The following is a 16878-nucleotide window of genomic DNA, read 5'->3' on the forward strand; positions in this document are numbered from 1 at the left end:
GGCCGCCTGTGCTGGAGGTCATTGAGTACTGCCTCCTGCCGCCGCGCCTCTAGTCCAAACAGCCCAATGAGTAGTGTTCACTCCTCTTTTCCAGAGCTCAGCCCCTCCGTGTTCCCGGAACACAGCTGCTACTCCCCCTCCCACCGCTGCCTACGGGGGTGCTAATTACACCCTGTCTCCCCAACCTCCCCGGTTTTCCTCCCGACCGCCTGCTTCCTGGAAGCCTCAGCGCCCTGTTACTGTCTCCAGGGCAACGGCCACCCCCTCCCAGAAAGAGGCCGGGACCTAGTTTATTCCAAATTTTATCGTCTTTTTAATTTAAATTCTCTGAATAATAATCTGCTTCACGTGGAATGGGGGAGTCCGGAATTAGGGTCCTCGGGGCTGGGGGCGGAGAACGGGTATGTACAGTGCCCCCGCCCCGTAGAATCCAGCAGTTTTCCCAGGAGGAAGGGCCCAGTGAGGGCAGGAAGGGTGCCAGTGTTTAGGAAAGGGCAGAACCCAGCACCTGGGCAGTAAGTAGCTCTTGGGAGCCTGGCTAAGTGAGGACCCCCAACGCTGGGAATGCAGAGGAAGGGGAGGATGCTGGGAATGTGGGAGGCAAGGAGGACAAGTCTATATAGAAGGGACCAGGAGTGGGAGTGGGGTCTGCAGAAGGGAGAGGAGAGAGGCACACGCAGGAACATGCCATCCACCCCCAGGCCCTAGCAAGGGCACACCACTCATGCACACACTCGCCCACGTTCCAGGTAGGGTGGAGGGGAAGGGAAGTGGGGGTCGGAGGGCAGGTCCCAGGCCAGGGGGGCAGGATCACCGCTTGAAACGGTAGGTGATGGGAAGCAGCAGCTTGCTCTTCTTGAGGGCCTGCACCTTCTTGAGGGTCTCGTCATCCAAGGCCAGGAAGCAGCGGCGCGAGTACTCGAGCAGACGCTCCTTGGAGGGGTCGAACTCACCCACCTCCGCCAGCTTCTCGGGGGCAACAATGAGCAACTCTGCGATAGGCGTGGTCAGCGCCACCGTGTTGCGGTCCACACGGTGGTGCTCAAAGGCCCGTGACATGCTCTTCAGCTTCTGGAAGGTGCCCAGGATCTTCTTGTAGCGGCAGAGGACACCATCTGCGTCCTTCACTGCAGGGCCAAGGAGGGGTGATAGAGATATGGTACAGAGAGACACACATGGGAAGATACAGATGTGATGAAGAAATGGAGATAGAGGAGGTTAGAGGGGGTGGAGATAGACATGAGATGACAGATCCACACGGGGAATTCAAATGTGGAGGAAGTGGGACAGAAATGGGAGGGCAGATGTGAGGACAAGAGAGATGGGGTGAGGGGCCCACACAGAGCAAAGGAACAGAGACAGGGAAGGTGTGCCCAAGGAGCCCAATACAGGAAGAGCAGGAGAGCAAAATGGGAAACGGGAGGAAAATGCGGTGAAGAGATATGAGAAATGGAGACAGGATTTAGAGGAGAGGAAAATTGAAGGACGGCCGGGAGGAGAGGATGAGGAGGAAAATACATGAGAGCAGGTCAGAGGTTGAGTTGCCAGCCACCTGAGCCATCGCCCTTCCTCTTGTTACTGATGTTTGGGAAGGTCTAGAGAGGGTGGACCAAAATGTACAGTATAAACCAGGACCACACGTGAAGGCTGGAACCCACCAGCAGGTCTGGTCTGTTACAAATAGGGAAGGGAGGTGACACAGCAAGTCAGTCCAGAGCTCTCACACTGCACCCCGTGCCCCAGCTCACCCCGCTGCCTCTCCCGGGCTTTGGGCTTCCCAAAGCGCCTCCGACTAGGGCCTCCCTTCTGCCTCTGCCTCTTCCTGTCGACGTTACTGCCTTCTTCCGATACTCCGCTGATCGTGGAGGCTGCCGACTCAGGGTCTGAGGCCTCGCCCCCAGCCCCACCCCGGCTGTCGCCCTCAACCCGCCGAGGCCCAGGCTTCACCCGGCAGTGGTCCTCTGGAGAGAGGTGGGAGAGACATAACACACACACATTGACTGCAGAAACAGGAGGGAGGAGGAAGTAAGAGGTGTGTCTGCAAGGTGGGGATGGAGGTCACATCACATAGGTCCCCAGGAAGGGAGGCCTCCCAAGAAAACAACAGGTGGGTAGGAAATTAGGTCCCTGCAAGAGATAGCTGAATATAGGACAATAAGCTGGGATTTGGGGGTGGATGCTCAGCTGACTCCTAAACTTGGAGGCAAGAGGTCTGGAGGAGGAACCAAATGGACCAAGAGCAGACCGGGGACCTCGGGAGAGTCTATGACTATGTGGGGTTCCCACAGTGGAGTACCTCCAGAAGAGTGGACTCTGGACACCCTAGGGGCAGGAAAGGCCTGGGGTGGAGGATTGAGACCCTGAGAGAAATCTTAGGCTCTGTGTCTGGTAGGCTGGGAATGGCAGGTGCCTGCCTCCACCTAGAAGACGGAGCGCTGAAGCTCTATGCAGGGCCCCCAGAAGGTGGGCTGGGGGAGGGTCCGGTGTTGAGAAAGTCCAGAGGCCACTGGGCCTGACCATCCTGGGTAGGTTCCGATCATTGTGGGGAGACAACACTATGTCCCAGCAACCCAAGCTAGAGATGATTCCAGAGCACAGGGGTCGCCAATAATGTCAATCTTGAAAGGGAAAAAAAAAAAAACAGGCTCCTTGTCCTGGCTTTCAGTGGAATTCACAAAAAAGGATGTGGAAGCTTGCAAGGGAGCCAGTCAGGGGCTGTGCACCAAGAGAGGAAATGTAGAGGTGAGGCTCTCCAAAACATGGCTAAAGATTTGGCAAAGGAAAGCCCTCTCTACAGAAGGGATGGGTCACAGGGTCCTGCCGACCAACAGAAGCAGGAATGAAGCTGGACTTGGGGTCCCAGAGACACCACAGGGTTAAAGGTTAAAGTTGCCAGGTCCCCACTGAGCCACCACAGAATGTGTGGGTGAAAAGGGTCTTGTGTCCCCAAGAAGAGCCAGAGCTAGGAGTCATGGCCCAGGAGTCGGTTGAGGAGGGGACAGCCTCATGGGGCGCCCTGACCTGCATCCATCCGTGCAGAGGAGATGAACTTGTCCAGCTGACACCGCAAAAAGTCCCTCTCCTCCTCCAGGTCCTCAATGCGCTTCTGCAGCCACGAGTTCCGTTCCAGGGCCATGTGCAGCTGTGTCCTGACGCTGTTCATCAGGGATGCAGCCTCCGGAGGCTCTAGTGACAGTGGGGGACCCTGGTCACACCCCGGGCGTCAAGGGCCCTGCACCCCAGCTGACTCGCGTCCCTTCCCACTCCCCCCACCCCCAGCTCACCCTCAAAGTTTCCCCGAGAGGGGCTTAGACTGTAAAAGAGCTGTGGGTCTAGGTGGGGCGACTCGTCGAAGGGGATGGAGATCTCAAAGGCCTCATCGTCCTTCTTCACTGGAGAGGAGAAGCCGGCGATCAGCCCAGGGAAGTCCCCACACCCCTCAGACCAGCCCCCAACCACAGCAACCCTGGGAAGGAGAGGGCAGAAGTGGGCAGAGTGGCTGTGGACCAAGGGTGGGGCAGGGTCCCAGCTTCCTCACGTGTCTTCCTCCGACTGTTTCGGTCGTTCATGGCGCGGCCTCCGGGGGACCCGGACAGCTAAGCGCCTCAGAGGAACTGGACAGAAAGAACAGCCCCAGATGGAGGGGCACAGATGGCCTCCTGGGGACATCCAGGAGGTGGAACCCAACTCAGGACCAACGGGGGAGATGCTGAGGGCCGAGACTCCTGGGTCTGATGGAAGGGGGACCCAGAACCCTCGGGACTGAAGGAAAACACCTGAGGGTCCAAACTCCTGCACTCATACATAGGTACTCGGGGAAGAAGGAGCTGTGTTCCCGTGGGGTTCACAGAGTGGGGACATCCCGGCCTAAATGGAATGGACCCTCATCACAGGTCACCTCGGGGCCAAAAGAAGTTAAAGGTGCGTGGGGAAACTGTGCCCCAACTTCCAGGTATGGGGTGAGGGTCTACCCGACACACCGGCGCCTCCCCCACCTACGGGCACCCTCACGCCCCGCACTCGCGTGAGCGGGCACTACCCCTCCCCCGTGGTGTGGGGCTGAGCGCGTGCGCAGTGCGGGGAAAGGTCACGCGTGGGGATGCGCCCTCCGCCCCCGCCCTTTGTCCCACGGGAAGGGGAGTGATGGTGGCAGGGGTTCCCAGCGGGAGATGTGCCTAGCCGCGGGTACAGACGCGGCCGCCGCCCGCAGGTGCCCAGGATCGGGAGGGCCGGGGCCCCGCGCTCACCCACCCGCACAAGGAATCTGGCCCGGGGACCGAAGGCGGTGACGGCGCCCATGCCCGGCGCCGGGGAACGTCTGCAAAGTGTCCGGGGGAGCGGAGGAAAGCGCCAACCCACCGGCGGGCGGGCCAGCAGCGGCGGCGAGTGGTGGGGCGGGCAGGGACACTCGCCCAGTCCGCTGGTCCGCGCGCCTTCTCCGGTAGCCTGGGCCCCAAGTGAGGCCCGCCGTGTGCGGCTGAGGCCGGGGCCGCACTTGCGCGATGGCCCCTTGTAGCACTCCCCCGCCCTCCACGAGGGCAGGGAACGTCACGAAATTCTTAATTCCTGGAGAACTGGTGGCTCCAGGGATTCCCCGGGTGGGTGGCGATGCGCCGAATCGGGCCTGAGAGAGGCGGGGGAGTGTAGGAGACAGGAAAGTTAAAGCACGGGGAGAATCCCCTTAAACGATCCCCTGGGAAGTGGCCCGTGTGGACCCCCGAACCAGCCCGTTCACTTCCCACAAGTAGCCGCTCAGCCAGGTTCATGGTTCCCAGGATCCTGGGGGATCGAGTCACCCCTCCCTGAAAATAGGGTCCTAGAACCCCCACCACTCCCGTGTTAGTGATTCAAGGGCTGGCTTTGGCAAATTCAGACCGAGATCCCAGTCCTGACCACTTCTCCTCTGCCTCAGTTTACTTACCTGTAAAGTGGGAGGATGCAGTGACATGACACACGCAAAACGCCCAGCCCAGCACCTGGCCAGAGTTCATAGGGCACTGTTATTATTACTTGAGATCAGACAGCCGGAGGCATTTGCCCTCTCTGGAGAGTGGAGACGGCTGGTGTGTTCTTCCGCCCAAAAAGAGGTTGGAAGAAGAAATGAGGCCCAGCACAGTGCCTGGCACAAGGAAATTCATAGAGAAGGCAGGGGTTTATTTCGCTTCCAGCTCAGTTCCACCTGCCTCTCCACCCAGTTCACTGACAGCCTCCATGCTCAAATTTTGTGCCAGTCCTGATGAAAGCACAGCTTTAACCCTGCAGAGGAAGAACCTAAATGCGCCACTAACAAAGCTATGGCCACACTCCTACTTGTTTCACATTACAGATAAATGGCAGCCTGGGTCAAAACGTCCAGGGAAAGAGACACCTGCCCTAGATAAGGGTTTTGCTAACTGCAGGTTCATGGGCAGAGAATAAAATACAGTAGAATGGAATCAGCAATGATTTTCTACTCTAAGTAAAACAAGTCTCCTAAGTATGGTTAACTTTAAAACGACAGAACTGTCACTACTTCATTTGGGGGAAAAGTTCAGTATTCTATCACACACCCTTTCAAATAAATGTCACAGATCTCTCTGTGGCATGTTTGCTAAAATAAAAAAAATATATATCAGAGTGACCTGCACACGGCAAAGATGATTTGTTATGTCACATATATTTGGCATATCTGTACAATGGGTTGCCATATAAAATGTGTTTCTTACAATGGATCATGGCTTGAAAAAGACATTTGAAAACTGTCTAGATGACACAGGTCCTGAGGACCCAAGCTAGAACTAGCCCCAGTTCAGATGGCCAGCTTTCCCTGTCCCCAGCCAGGCAAGCCAAGGCCCACTGGGCCAGGCACTTGTTCAGTCTCCCCGTTAGGCAGCAGGTGGAACAAGCAGCTGTCCCCCAAAACCAGCTTCCAGTGCTCAAAGTGAAAAACGGGTTTATTGGGTATCCAGTGTCTGGCTGTGGCTGGGAAGTGGGAGGCAGGTCTGAGGACCCTGCCCCCAACATCAGCATGGAAGCCTCAGGAAGATGGTGCCAGTTCTTGGTGGCCCCCAACCCCGTTTTCAGGCCAGAGAATTTGCACACCTAGTGCTCCACACCCCCACCCCAGTCAGGGCTCAGTCGTGGAATAGCTGATGTCCTGAGGCTAGAGGACTCCACTCTGAATGTGAGATCTTGTTCCCATCTTATCTCCAAAACACAGGGACCTGAAGGTTATTTTTGAGCTCCTGCTTCAGCAGGGCTCAGCCTCCACAAGAGGTGGGTCTGTGTTTGTGTCTGGGCCCCACAACCCAGCCTCAGGTGCTCACGGGGTGTCGGGGGACAACAGGAGTCCAGGCTCCCTCAGATCCCATGGTACCTGAGGTACCCTGCTCACGGATGCTTCCACCGAGTGTGCTTCTGCAGCGTGTTCTGCTCCATAAACCGGCGGGGACAGTGCGGGCACTGAAACGGTCGCTCCCCTGAGTGGACCCGGCTGTGCTGGGCCAGCTCACCCGCCTCGCGGAAGCGACGAGGGCAGAGTGGGCAGCCATGTGGCCGCCCACCGCCAGCCCGGTGAATGGAGTGGTGCCGCGCCAGGTGACTAGCCCGCTTGAATGCCTTCCCGCAGGTGTCACACTCGAAGGGCTTCACCTCCGAGTGGGTGATGCTGTGTCGCTGGAGGTACGACATGTACTCGAAGACCCGAGAGCACACGGGACAGCTGTAGCACTTTTTCTGAGGTGAAGCCCCATCGGCCCCGGACTGCCTCTGAGTCTCCTCGTCCACCAGCACGGTGTACGGGACACCCTGGGTGTCAATGAGCAGGTAATGGTTGGGTCTCGAAGGGGACGAGGTCTGGGGAGATCCTGTGTTGGAGGAAGGTCCGGGTTCTGGGGACCGGCCTGTCCGAGGGGGAGGGGCCTCCATGGCCTCAGCGGAGGGCAGCACGAGGGGCTGGGGGCAAGGGGGCGGCAGCAACAGCATCCGGAGGGTGGCTGAGGCCTGATGGATGGGAGAGAGGGGGAGGTTACACTCAGGAGGGAAGCCTGGCCCCACTGCTCTATTCCTTCCCTTCTGTGGACCCTGCCCAAAACTTTTGTATCCCTCATCCTCCATCTCTCCTCCAGTCTTGGTGCCCTGGCCTCTTGACTATTGTATCTGTAAAGTTCCTAAGGTCTCCCTCGGGAAACCCCTCCTATCCTCTGTTCCACCATCCACTGTAGGCACAGGATCTCTGCACGGCTAAACACAACCAGGACCTCGATCTGTCTTAACCCTTTGTGCCCTCCTCAGGTCACTGGGAGCCCCTCTGGCCACCCCGCAGGACGTCTAGAGACCCCACCCAACAGATCTCCAGACTTTACACTACTGCTCCTGACCTTACACACTGCACCCAGAAGCCTATGTACCCCGCTATACACACCCAAGCCTTCTCATACGGGCTGCCACGTTAGGACCCCCGGTACCAACCCGCGCTGGCCACCTCCCTGTACACCTCTGCCACTTCCCTGGCCGGCTACCTCCAGGTTCTAGTCCACGCCCATCCACCCCCAGATCTTTCTAGGCCCTAGCGCTCCCCAGGGGTCCACCCGTGGCCCGGCCTCCGAGCCTCTACGCGAGTTGTGGGCAGAGACCGCTGGGAGCCCGCGGGGCCGCCCTTCCCGCCCGGCGCGCAGATCCCGCACGCCCGGCCCCGCCCCCTCCGCGGCCGTCGCCCGCCTCCCGGCCCCCGTACCCAGTGCAACAGTCTCTCGGGTCCGGGCGACTTCGGAAAGGCCGTGGGCTACCCCCTGGTGGCAGGCGGCGGCGGCGACGCGCGGGGCTTTGGAGGTCCCCCAGGAGCTGGCGACGCCGGTAAAGAGACAGCGGACCGGGACTGAGAAGAGGGTCTAGGGGAGGAAGGTGGGGGGTGGGGCGCCTGGGCTTTCGGGAAACCGCTCCGGACAGAAACACACACTGCGATGAAGGTTCCCAGGTGCTTATAGTCCGGTCTCTATCGCCAACCCCGCTGACTGGTCCCACCCACCCACCCCCGCCAATTCGCAAATAAGAGCCCTGAAGTGGAGTGCGGAATGTTTATTGAGTAAAGGGTGAGAGGATTGGGTGGAACAGGGTAAGATACAGAAAGGAACCAGACCGTGCCTGTATTCTCTTGTCAAATCTTCCACGCAGACAACCGTTCACTTCAGAGCAGAAAACCAGGGCTCAGAAAGTTTAAGTCACTTGCAAAGGCTCACACAGCACAGCTGGGCCGGAACCCAGTTCCGACTGGCTCCCAGACCCAGGGAGGGACAAAGACGTGGTCTACATCACACAACTAGGGAGAGGGAAGGAATGACGTTTCTCCCTTTGGATAGATGGGGAAACGGAGGCCCAGTGTAAGGCAGTAACCTCATCACAGCCAGGGAGTGTGTGTGGGAGTGCTGCTGTGTGGGACTGACGCGGAGGCCCAGACCTGGGTATGAGCTTAGTGGAGGCGCACGTGCTGCGCCAGCTCTGCGGCGTCCTGGAAGCGGCGTGGGCAGAGGGGGCAGGTGTGTGGCGGGCCAGCACGGGCGCGGTGCGTGGCGCGATGCCGGGACAGGTGGCTGGAGCGCTTGAAGGCCTTGCCGCAGGCACCGCACGTGAAGGGCTTGAGGTCCGAGTGCGACACGCGGTGGCTCTGCAGCCGCAAAGGGCTGGCAAATACACGGGCGCACTCCGGGCAGCTGTAGCCCTTGCGGGGGCCGGGCTCTCCTGGGGGTGCCTCGCGCTGGGGCGGGCCCCGGGGCTCCTCCTCCAGCTGCACCGTGTACGTGTAGGGGACTCCGTTGGCATCGATGAGCAGGTGGCGGCCCAGCCGCGGGGGTCGTGGCCCCGCCGCTGAAGGAGTGGAGGAAGGGCCTTCCGTCTTGGGGAAAGGGGGAGCCTTGGGGGGCGGTGGGTCCATGGCCTCCGGAGAGGAGGACCGAGGGTGGGGTGGCCGCGGGGGCAGCAGCAGCATCTGGAGCGGCAACTGGGAGCGGCAGACGAGAGAAAAGTTAAAATCGCCACTTATTGGGCAAAGTGTCCCTACCACCTCTGTACCACTGACGTACCTCCCCTATAAAAAAGAAACTTTGACTCCAGGTCACAACCGCTCTGGCTCCAAGCTGCTTAAGCAACGCCCCCAACCGAGTTCTACCTATCCTCACCCCAACGTGCGTTTTCTCCTGGGTCCTCCTCTCAGCCCCCAGACCAGACAGAGGGCAGCATCCTGCCACTTGCCTACTCCCACAAAAGCCATTTAATCTCCAAGTTGATTTACCCTCTTTACATCGTTTTGGCCTTTTATCTCCCAGCCCAGGCCCTTCTGGCCTCCTGAATTTCTCTAACGCGTTGCTGCCTCTTCTTCCCAGCCCCAGCCCTGGTTGCACCCTCTCCGGAGAAACACGCAGCAGCCCCTTCCCGGCCCCCACGGCCTTCCTACATCTGCATCCCCACTAAGTGCCCTGTAAGTCCACCCCATCTCTAGATACACCGCGTCCTCCCAATTTCCTCTCTAGGCACACCCCAAAGCCCCACTAACCCAATTCCCCAACTTTTCACTCAAGGCACCTGTACCTACCTTTAGCACCTCAAAGTCTCCATATACTCGCCCCACTCTCTAATCCACCATCTCGATTTCATGCATACGTCTCCACGACCCTCGGCTGCATGCCTTCTGTGTACCCCAGGGCCCCTGAACTCGCTGCATCCACCCCCCCAAGGGTCCCTCTCTCCTCAGCTCTCTATATAAGCCACTTACATCTTCGCTTTTCTCTATACGCCTCAGTTGCCTGCTCCCCCTCACATACACCAGGGCCTCTGGAGTCCCTTTCCCAAACTACCTCTCCCAAGCCCTCTTTTCCGTGTCCAGCTGGTATCTATTTCTCCATCCTTCGCTCGCCCTGCTATACCCAGCAGGGAGCCTCCAACCGGTTCTCTGCCCCCTTCCCCGTGTAATCCCACAGCCCATCTATTCTTCTCCCCGTTACAACCCCGAGACCCTCCCCATCCCCACTTCTGCAGAGCACCGTTGTCTCCATCTGCCCGCCCCCCCCCCACACCCGCTCCTTCCCCGTCCTGCCCCACCCCCACCCCGGGAGGGCCAGCCCCTCCCCAGCCCTGCCCGGCTTCGCGCCGTCCCGGAGCCAGGCTCCTCCCTCTGTCCCGTCCCCCCGTACCTGGTGCGGCAGCTTCTCGGGTCCGGAAGAGCGGGACGAGGTCCCGGGTGGCCCGGGCTTCCCCTCGCGAGTGCCGGCGGCGGCGGGGCCGAGACTTCCGGGAGCTCGGGGCCCGCGGCGCCGGGGACGCGGGCGAGGGGGGCGCGGGCGCTGGGCCGCGAGGGGCGGTGGCGTCCCTGGGAAAGGGCACCGGCCGGAAACGCGCCTGCCGCCACAAAGGTTCCGCCTCCCTAGAGCGGGCGGCTCCCACGGCACGCTTTTATTGTGCCCAGGGGCGCAGGGTAAGGGCCCGCGAACCAAGAAGCCCGCCCCTGCCCCCTCCCGCTGCCTTTCCACCCCCGACAGGAACAGTTCGGTCGCTGTGACAGTGATCGATTTATAAACTGAAGCCAGGTGCCACTAAGTCTGTCCGAAGTCCCACAAGTAATGGCGTGCTCAGTGTCCTGTTTCCACTGGGTGGTCCCCCCTGCGTCCCCTGCCCTACAGTGCCCAGGGCAGGAGAAGGGACGTGTCTGTCGGTGAGGCAAATGGGGAGATTCAAGTCCAGACCAGAGGCCAGCCATTGGCTCTGATGTAGCACAGCCATGATTTTCCCGCCCAGCATATTGGGAAACTGAGGCCCAGATACAGCCAGATAGCGATGGGGGAGGTGGGGCACTTCCCACTGGGCAGATGGAGAAACCGAGGCGGGGAAGCGGCGCGGGCAGGCGTGCAGGGGTTGTGCACCGGAGCCGCGCGATGTGGCTGGAGCGCTAGGAAGGCCCGGCCGCAAGCGGCGCGCACAAAAGCTTGAGCGAGTAGTGCGACGGCGGCGGCCCTTCGGGTACATGCGGGAGCCGCACTCAAGGCACCCGCATCTCGTCCTCCAGCTGCGCGGTGAACTCGAAGCAGGTAGGTGGCGCGTGTCCATGAGCAGGTAGGGGCGGGGCGAGGAGCGCGCTGCAAGCGGCCTGCGGGGTCCACCGCCTCCGGGCAGGAACCGGAGCGGGTCACCGCAACGGCGTGGGGGTCGGGAGCGGTGGGAGCGCAGAGGGAAGAGTAGGGGCCTTATTGTCGCGCCCAGTTCCGGAATCCCTGTAGGTGGCCTGAGCTGCGTCCTGGAGAGCCGTCAAAAAGAACTTTCTGCGATGACAGAAATGTTCTCTGATTTGCTTGCTGTCCAATGGGACAGCCACTAGCCACGTGGCGTTAGCACTTGATAGTGGCTAGCGCCCGCTGAGGACCAGGATTTTAATATTAACTTAAATCTAAATAGCCACACGTGGCTGCCCCACCTTATGGGACTGCTGTAATCCACCTTCAAGGGCCAAAAAGGGCACCCAACAGGGTCCCAAGACTTCCTAGGAAAAGAAGAGTGTAACTGATCACAAGAATGATTTTTAGATTGATTACATTTTGAAACCATACTACTTTTAACATGCTGAGTTAAGTAAGGAATGTTATTAAAATCAGTTTCACCTGTTCCTTTTTACTTGTTTTAGTGTAACTCACGTTCTGTTTCTACCGGGCAGCCTTCTTCTAAAGGTTCTTCCTCTGTGGTAATTTCATGGGGGGAGTGGACACGGGTGAACTGACAGGGCATGCCTGATTTAAAGGGGCAACCACACCTTCTGTCCACACCAGGCTTTATCAGCTTTGGCACTACTGACATTCTGGGGCCAGATCACTCTATTGTGGGCAGCTGTCCTGTGCATTGTAAGATGTTGAGCAGTATCCCTGCTCTCTAACCTCTTGATGTGAGTAGCACCCTCCCCCATACCGTCCCTGCTCCCCGTGGTGACAATAGATATTGCCAAATGTCCCCCAGTGAGCAACATCACTGGTGGTCTACACAGACAACTACCCAATCTGAGTCTCCCACCCAAATCCCTTTCTTGAGTTTCAGACCCAAATGCCCACCCCCATCCCCAGAAATAATGATAATGACCAACACTTATTGACCTCTCACTATGGTACCAGCCACTACTATTAGGTTGGTGCGAAAGTGATTGCCGTTTTTGCAAGTTTTTAACCTTTTAAACCGCAATTACTTTTGCACCAAGCTAATACATGCACCACATCCTCCGAGCAGGCCCACGAGGTAAGGGCCACAAGGATACCTATTTCATAGATGAGGAAACCCAAGCACACAGAGATCATGTTTGGTCCACAGTCACATATCCACAGGGAGCCAGGACATCACTTGCTTCTGCCTGACCCAAGTCAGAGCTTGTAATTACTACCTACCCCTCACGCTTATCCTCAACCCACCACCTCCTGCAAACCAGTTTATAGTGACAGCCTCCACCCACCTCTCTGCCTCCTCTGGTCCTCAATGGCAATATTGCAGCAATTTTTTCAAACCCACCAAATTGTCATTCCCTGACTTAAAACCCTCCTTGCTGCACTTAGAATAAAACCCAGAAGCCCTTCAGGCCCTGTATGGACTGGCCCCCATCACCACTATACTGCCCCACCATCCTCTCTCATTTCCAGGGCCTTCGTGTTTGCTGTTCCCCTCTCTGGAATGTTCCTTCCAGCCCCAGATCCTTTCTGGCCATTCAGGTCTCAGCTCAAATGACATTTCATCATTGCAGCTTCGCTGATTGTGTTAGAGGTCAAGTAGGTGATGCTCGGATCTGTCGTGTCAGTCTATTTCCTTTGCATCCCATGTTACCATCCCTCATGGTCTTGCTTATTTACTGATTTGCTGTTTTACTGCCTGCCTTTCCCATTCTGCATGAAGGCAGGGCCCAGCTCTGTCCTGGTCAACATTCTATTCTCAAGATCTAGCAAAGGTCTCAGGAGAGGATAGGGGCTCAATTCAATTACTGGTTGCAGAATTAATTAATTAAATCACTCTGTCCAAAAGTGAAGCACTAACCCTCCCTCACCCCCAAACAACCACTTGTGCCCCAGGACCTGATCATGATGAAGACCCATCATCCACAGGAGTCTGGAACCTCAAATGTCCTCACTCCCACACACACACACTTCCTCACTTCCCAAAGCCAGACAAGCACCAGGTTCTGTCCTCTCTCTTACCCTGAAATATTCTCAGAGCTGTATACTGTCCTCCATTCCCCAAACCTCAGCCCACCTGGGCCCTTGTACCAGCCTTCTCCCTGGTTTCCTGGCCTCCAGGTCCTCTCCCACACTGACCAACAGACTCTTCTCATAGCTGTGTCGGATGACACTTGTGTACCATTGAAAACCTTGTCACGGCCCCGGTACCCTGAGGACCAAGTCCCCAAGTTCCTCCGCCTGGGATGAGGCGGCCCAGCCACTTCACCTCACCTCTCACTCCCGTGCTCTAACCACACAGTATCTTGCAGCCCCAAGAGGTTTTCCTCTGCTAGCAGGTTCCTCCTCAGCCTTCTGGAAGCCTGTGCCCTGACTCCCAAGCTGTCTAGACATCTCCTATATGCCACACTCACCAGTCCACCAGCTCCAGCAGGATCTACCTCTGCTTAGGACCCTCCCACAGCTCTCCCTACAGTTAGAACCCCTTAGCCTGGCATTCAAGGCCTCTCACCATCTGCCCCAGCCACCTTTCCTACCCCTCTCCTCCCCCAGCCTGACCAGTCAGCTACAGTGAGCCATTCTGACTTCTCGGTTCATGCCTCACATTTTGGAACACTGTGCCTCTGCTCATGCTATCTGGGACTCCCATTCCAGCCCGCTCCACTCTCAAATAAACACTGGCCCTCAGAAGTTTTTTTCTAGCTTCATCTGTGACTTACTGGTTACTCATGTCCTCCAAACTTCAGTTCAGACAGCACGTTCACATCCAGGGCCCCACTTCATCCTCTCAACAACCCAGTGTGGTGGGCACTCCACTGAGCCTCACAGAGGGCAACAGGCTTGCTTTGGATCTGTAGCCCAAGTGGCAGAGACAGTATTCAAACCTGGTGACTCCCACGCCAGCATCCTCACTTCCCTCTGACTGCTCAATCCCTCCCTGACCTCAGTCTGGGCCCTGCTACCTTCTGGTCCACCTTTCCTGGTCTACCCTCTTCTCAATATCCACCGTTCATCCCACTGTCTCTTGTGTTCCCATCCAACAATCCCTCTCCCCTTTGGGGAGTAAAGTGATTGCCAAGCCTGTGCCTTGGGGTCAACTTGGGTCCAACTAATCGGTTCGCCAGGCTTCAGCCTTCCTCTCTCGTTCCCCCTAAACCTCCCTTACAGGGCTTCTCTTTCTCCAAAGCCTGCTACTGGGACTACTACGTCCCACACCCCAATCTCTCATGTCTCACCATGAGCCCTCAATGCTCGGTTGGACTGGACTCTAAAAATGCCAACTGTCCTGTGCCTACACACTCCCTCACACCCTGCCCCACCTCCATACATGGGTGCAACCAATTTAGGGTCCAGAAGTGAAGTGACCAGGAATGAGTTCTGCGATAGCTCCAACCTCCCAAGCAGAGGGAGGTGCCCCTAGGAAAGCACTCTGACCAGTAACTCACAACTGCAAAAGAGATTCTCAACGTTGTTTGGGTTCCAGCCCTACCCCAGCAATTAAAAAAGAATAAAAACTAACAAATATTTATTAGAGCCTATCTCAGCAGGCACCATGAGACACTATAAAGAAATAATGGAGCAATACGAGCTACCTGTAATACTGATATCTCGATTCATTCTAAGCATGTGGAATGGGAGTTCTACCCATTGGGAAACTAACTTCTAGAATGGGACAGTGGCTGATCCCAGACTATAAAGAGGGGCTGTGGCAGTCAAAGGGGCCTCTCCTGCCTCTCACCCTTGCCAGGGTGGCTGCAGACCACAAAACAATCCCTATTTCAGGAATGAGGAACCTTAGGCCCAGAGAGGCAGTCACTCACCTCAGATCACACAGAAAGTGAGCAGTGAGGCCTCAGCACCGCCCCCCTTCAAGCCCGTTGTCTGTCAGTCTAGTTGTGTAGGACACAGCTCCCTGGCCCATGCTGGTATTATGACCCTTGCGCTCCCCCTGGCTGAGGCCGTCGGTTGGCCGCTCACAACAGCTCTAGCTGGCTGCTGGCCCCTCAGGATGGCTGCCGGCCACTCACCGGCAGCACACAGCAGCCGACAATCTCCAGCTGCTCACTGCAGACCAGATCCAGGGAGAGCAGTTGTTCACAATCTTAGCGGTAGAGGGCGCAGCTCACTAGCCTATGTGGGAATCGACCTGAGGACCTCAGCATTAGGAGCCCTGCGCTCCAACCACCTGAGCCCCTGGGCAAGCCCCAAACAAGAGATTCTATGGAGCCCCTGTGGTTTCTCTGCAGTCCAGGAAATCCTTCCAGCCTAGTGGTCCCAGACATGAGGGGCAAGCTGCTGGGCCTCCTTCACGTGCCAGGACACGGCAGGCTAATGTACCAAGCGGTGCCTGGACATACATGGCTGGGGCTCTCCAAGACCCAGCAGCCGACGCTGGGCAGGCGCTCTCAGTGGGAGATGGGGGGTGCTCATCAGGGGCGGGCAGCTCTTGAAAACCTGGAGACCCTGGGGTCATGTGAAGCCCCTGGGGCGCTCCGGCGGGGAAAGAGAGGCCTCCTCCTCCAAGTGCATAGATAGGGAACACCATTCCCGTAAGTGGGCAAGGGCAGAGGAAGAGGAGCCAGTTCAGGGGTTCCGGGTAGGAGACCCCCCAGAAAGACAGGAGCTCATGGCCTCCAGAGAGAATCAGGGCGAGGTCAACTCTGGGACCCTGAGCCTGTGGGGAAGACAGAAGGGAGGAATTGAAGTTCTTCCTTCAAAACTCACCAGGTCAGACCCTCTCTATCCCATATCCCGACCGTCGCGCGCCCCCCAGCGTCTAACCAAGCGGCCGCACCGCTTGGGGCCTAGCCGGAGACGTCTCCGCGGCGCCGGTCCCTCTAGCCCCGCGTTTCTATGGTCCACGCACTTTCCTTCCGGCATCGCTCAGTGCCCGTGCTCAGCGCCGACCTCCCGGTGCCGACTTGCGGCCTCTCGGGTCCGCCGCGTGGTGGAGATGGACCCAGAGAGCCCAGAGCCCTGCTCCGACTTCCGCTCCCGCCGCCATTGCGGCCAGATGTTGCCCCACAGACCGCCATCCCAGCGGGAAACATACACTCCAAACAATGGTTCCGGGCGTCTGCGCGCCTCACCTGTATGCAACGGGAAAAACAGAAACAAAACCAGTCAACATAAAGTCACTATTTGGCGACGTGATAGACACAGAGGGAGGGAAGACAAAAAGGATGGCTTTTGTCCAAAAAGTCTCTTTATTCTTCTGGGCTCCAGAAGGAGCCAGCCTTTCGACAAAAAGACTATGCACAAAGAAAGGCTTTCTAAAATAAGAAAAAGTCTATCTTCAAATAGGAACCGAAACCAGAAAAGGCTAGTGACTTGTCTCTTGCTAAACAGCAAAAACAAAGGGCCAGAATGATGCAGCCCCATGGACAGTTGAGGAAACCCAGACTTGAGAGGTAATGAATTACAAGGCAAGAAAATGGAGTCAAGTATCATTCTCCGTGTAGGTGGCAAAAAACCAAGGCCAGAGAGAGTTACCGTATTTTGCCATGTAAAATGCCCACTTTTTGCCCAATTTTATGAGGGAAAAAGACGTGCATTATACATAGGTAGTACTAATTCCATATCTATATAAATGTTCTTAATTCCTTTATTTATGCTTATGAGTTAAAAGTGTAACTCAAGATATCAATAATGATATCTGTATGCAAAATAATACCCTGGAATACGATAATCGATTTTGTTGAACTTATGACGT

General features: G+C 57.2%; 3 protein-coding genes and 1 long non-coding RNA gene across 12 annotated transcripts; 1 reads left to right on the forward strand and 3 right to left on the reverse strand.

The window, feature by feature from the left end:
• Positions 1-286: 286 nt before the first annotated feature.
• Positions 287-4656, reverse strand: CCDC106 (coiled-coil domain containing 106). Of its 4 annotated transcripts, none has more exons than XM_019710911.3 (6): positions 4360-4656; positions 3539-3614; positions 3285-3392; positions 3022-3186; positions 1749-1961; positions 287-1127 (listed from the first exon to the last, which is right to left on the reverse strand). In XM_019710911.3, the coding sequence occupies exons 2-6, from the start codon at positions 3567-3569 to the stop codon at positions 811-813; spliced, it is 834 nt and encodes a 277-aa protein (XP_019566470.1). In that variant the 5' UTR covers positions 3570-3614; positions 4360-4656; the 3' UTR covers positions 287-810. The 4 variants fall into 4 exon arrangements, with proteins under 4 accessions (XP_019566470.1, XP_019566469.1, XP_074171525.1 ...); XM_019710910.3 differs by having other exon boundaries at positions 4252-4652; XM_074315424.1 differs by lacking the exon at positions 4360-4656 and having other exon boundaries at positions 3539-4238.
• Positions 3785-7410, forward strand: LOC141567592 (uncharacterized). The gene is made up of 3 exons (XR_012490382.2): positions 3785-3921; positions 6608-6804; positions 7273-7410. It is a non-coding gene; the product is annotated as an uncharacterized LOC141567592 (long non-coding RNA).
• Positions 5638-7853, reverse strand: ZNF581 (zinc finger protein 581). Of its 4 annotated transcripts, none has more exons than XM_019710914.3 (2): positions 7715-7853; positions 5638-6981 (listed from the first exon to the last, which is right to left on the reverse strand). In XM_019710914.3, exon 2 carries the CDS (start codon positions 6961-6963, stop codon positions 6370-6372), a length of 594 nt encoding a protein of 197 aa, XP_019566473.3. In that variant the 5' UTR covers positions 6964-6981; positions 7715-7853; the 3' UTR covers positions 5638-6369. The 4 variants fall into 4 exon arrangements, with proteins under 4 accessions (XP_019566473.3, XP_074171527.2, XP_019566474.3 ...); XM_074315426.2 differs by lacking the exon at positions 7715-7853 and adding an exon at positions 7614-7655; XM_019710915.3 differs by lacking the exon at positions 7715-7853 and adding an exon at positions 7450-7586.
• A 187-nt stretch (positions 7854-8040) lies between these two features.
• On the reverse strand, positions 8041-16574 carry ZNF580 (zinc finger protein 580). Of its 3 annotated transcripts, XM_074315428.2 has the most exons (3): positions 15891-16574; positions 10164-11503; positions 8041-8974 (listed from the first exon to the last, which is right to left on the reverse strand). In XM_074315428.2, exon 3 carries the CDS (start codon positions 8960-8962, stop codon positions 8447-8449), a length of 516 nt encoding a protein of 171 aa, XP_074171529.1. In that variant the 5' UTR covers positions 8963-8974; positions 10164-11503; positions 15891-16574; the 3' UTR covers positions 8041-8446. The 3 variants fall into 3 exon arrangements, with proteins under 3 accessions (XP_074171529.1, XP_019566476.1, XP_019566475.1); XM_019710917.3 differs by having other exon boundaries at positions 10164-16574; XM_019710916.3 differs by lacking the exons at positions 10164-11503; positions 15891-16574 and adding an exon at positions 9566-9964.
• Between the last annotated feature and the right edge of the window lie 304 nt (positions 16575-16878).

The sequence above is a fragment of the Rhinolophus sinicus genome, chromosome 8 (genome assembly GCF_057876585.1).
Source record: "Rhinolophus sinicus isolate RSI-liver-muscle chromosome 8, RSI-T2T, whole genome shotgun sequence".
Lineage (NCBI taxonomy): Eukaryota > Metazoa > Chordata > Mammalia > Chiroptera > Rhinolophidae > Rhinolophus > Rhinolophus sinicus.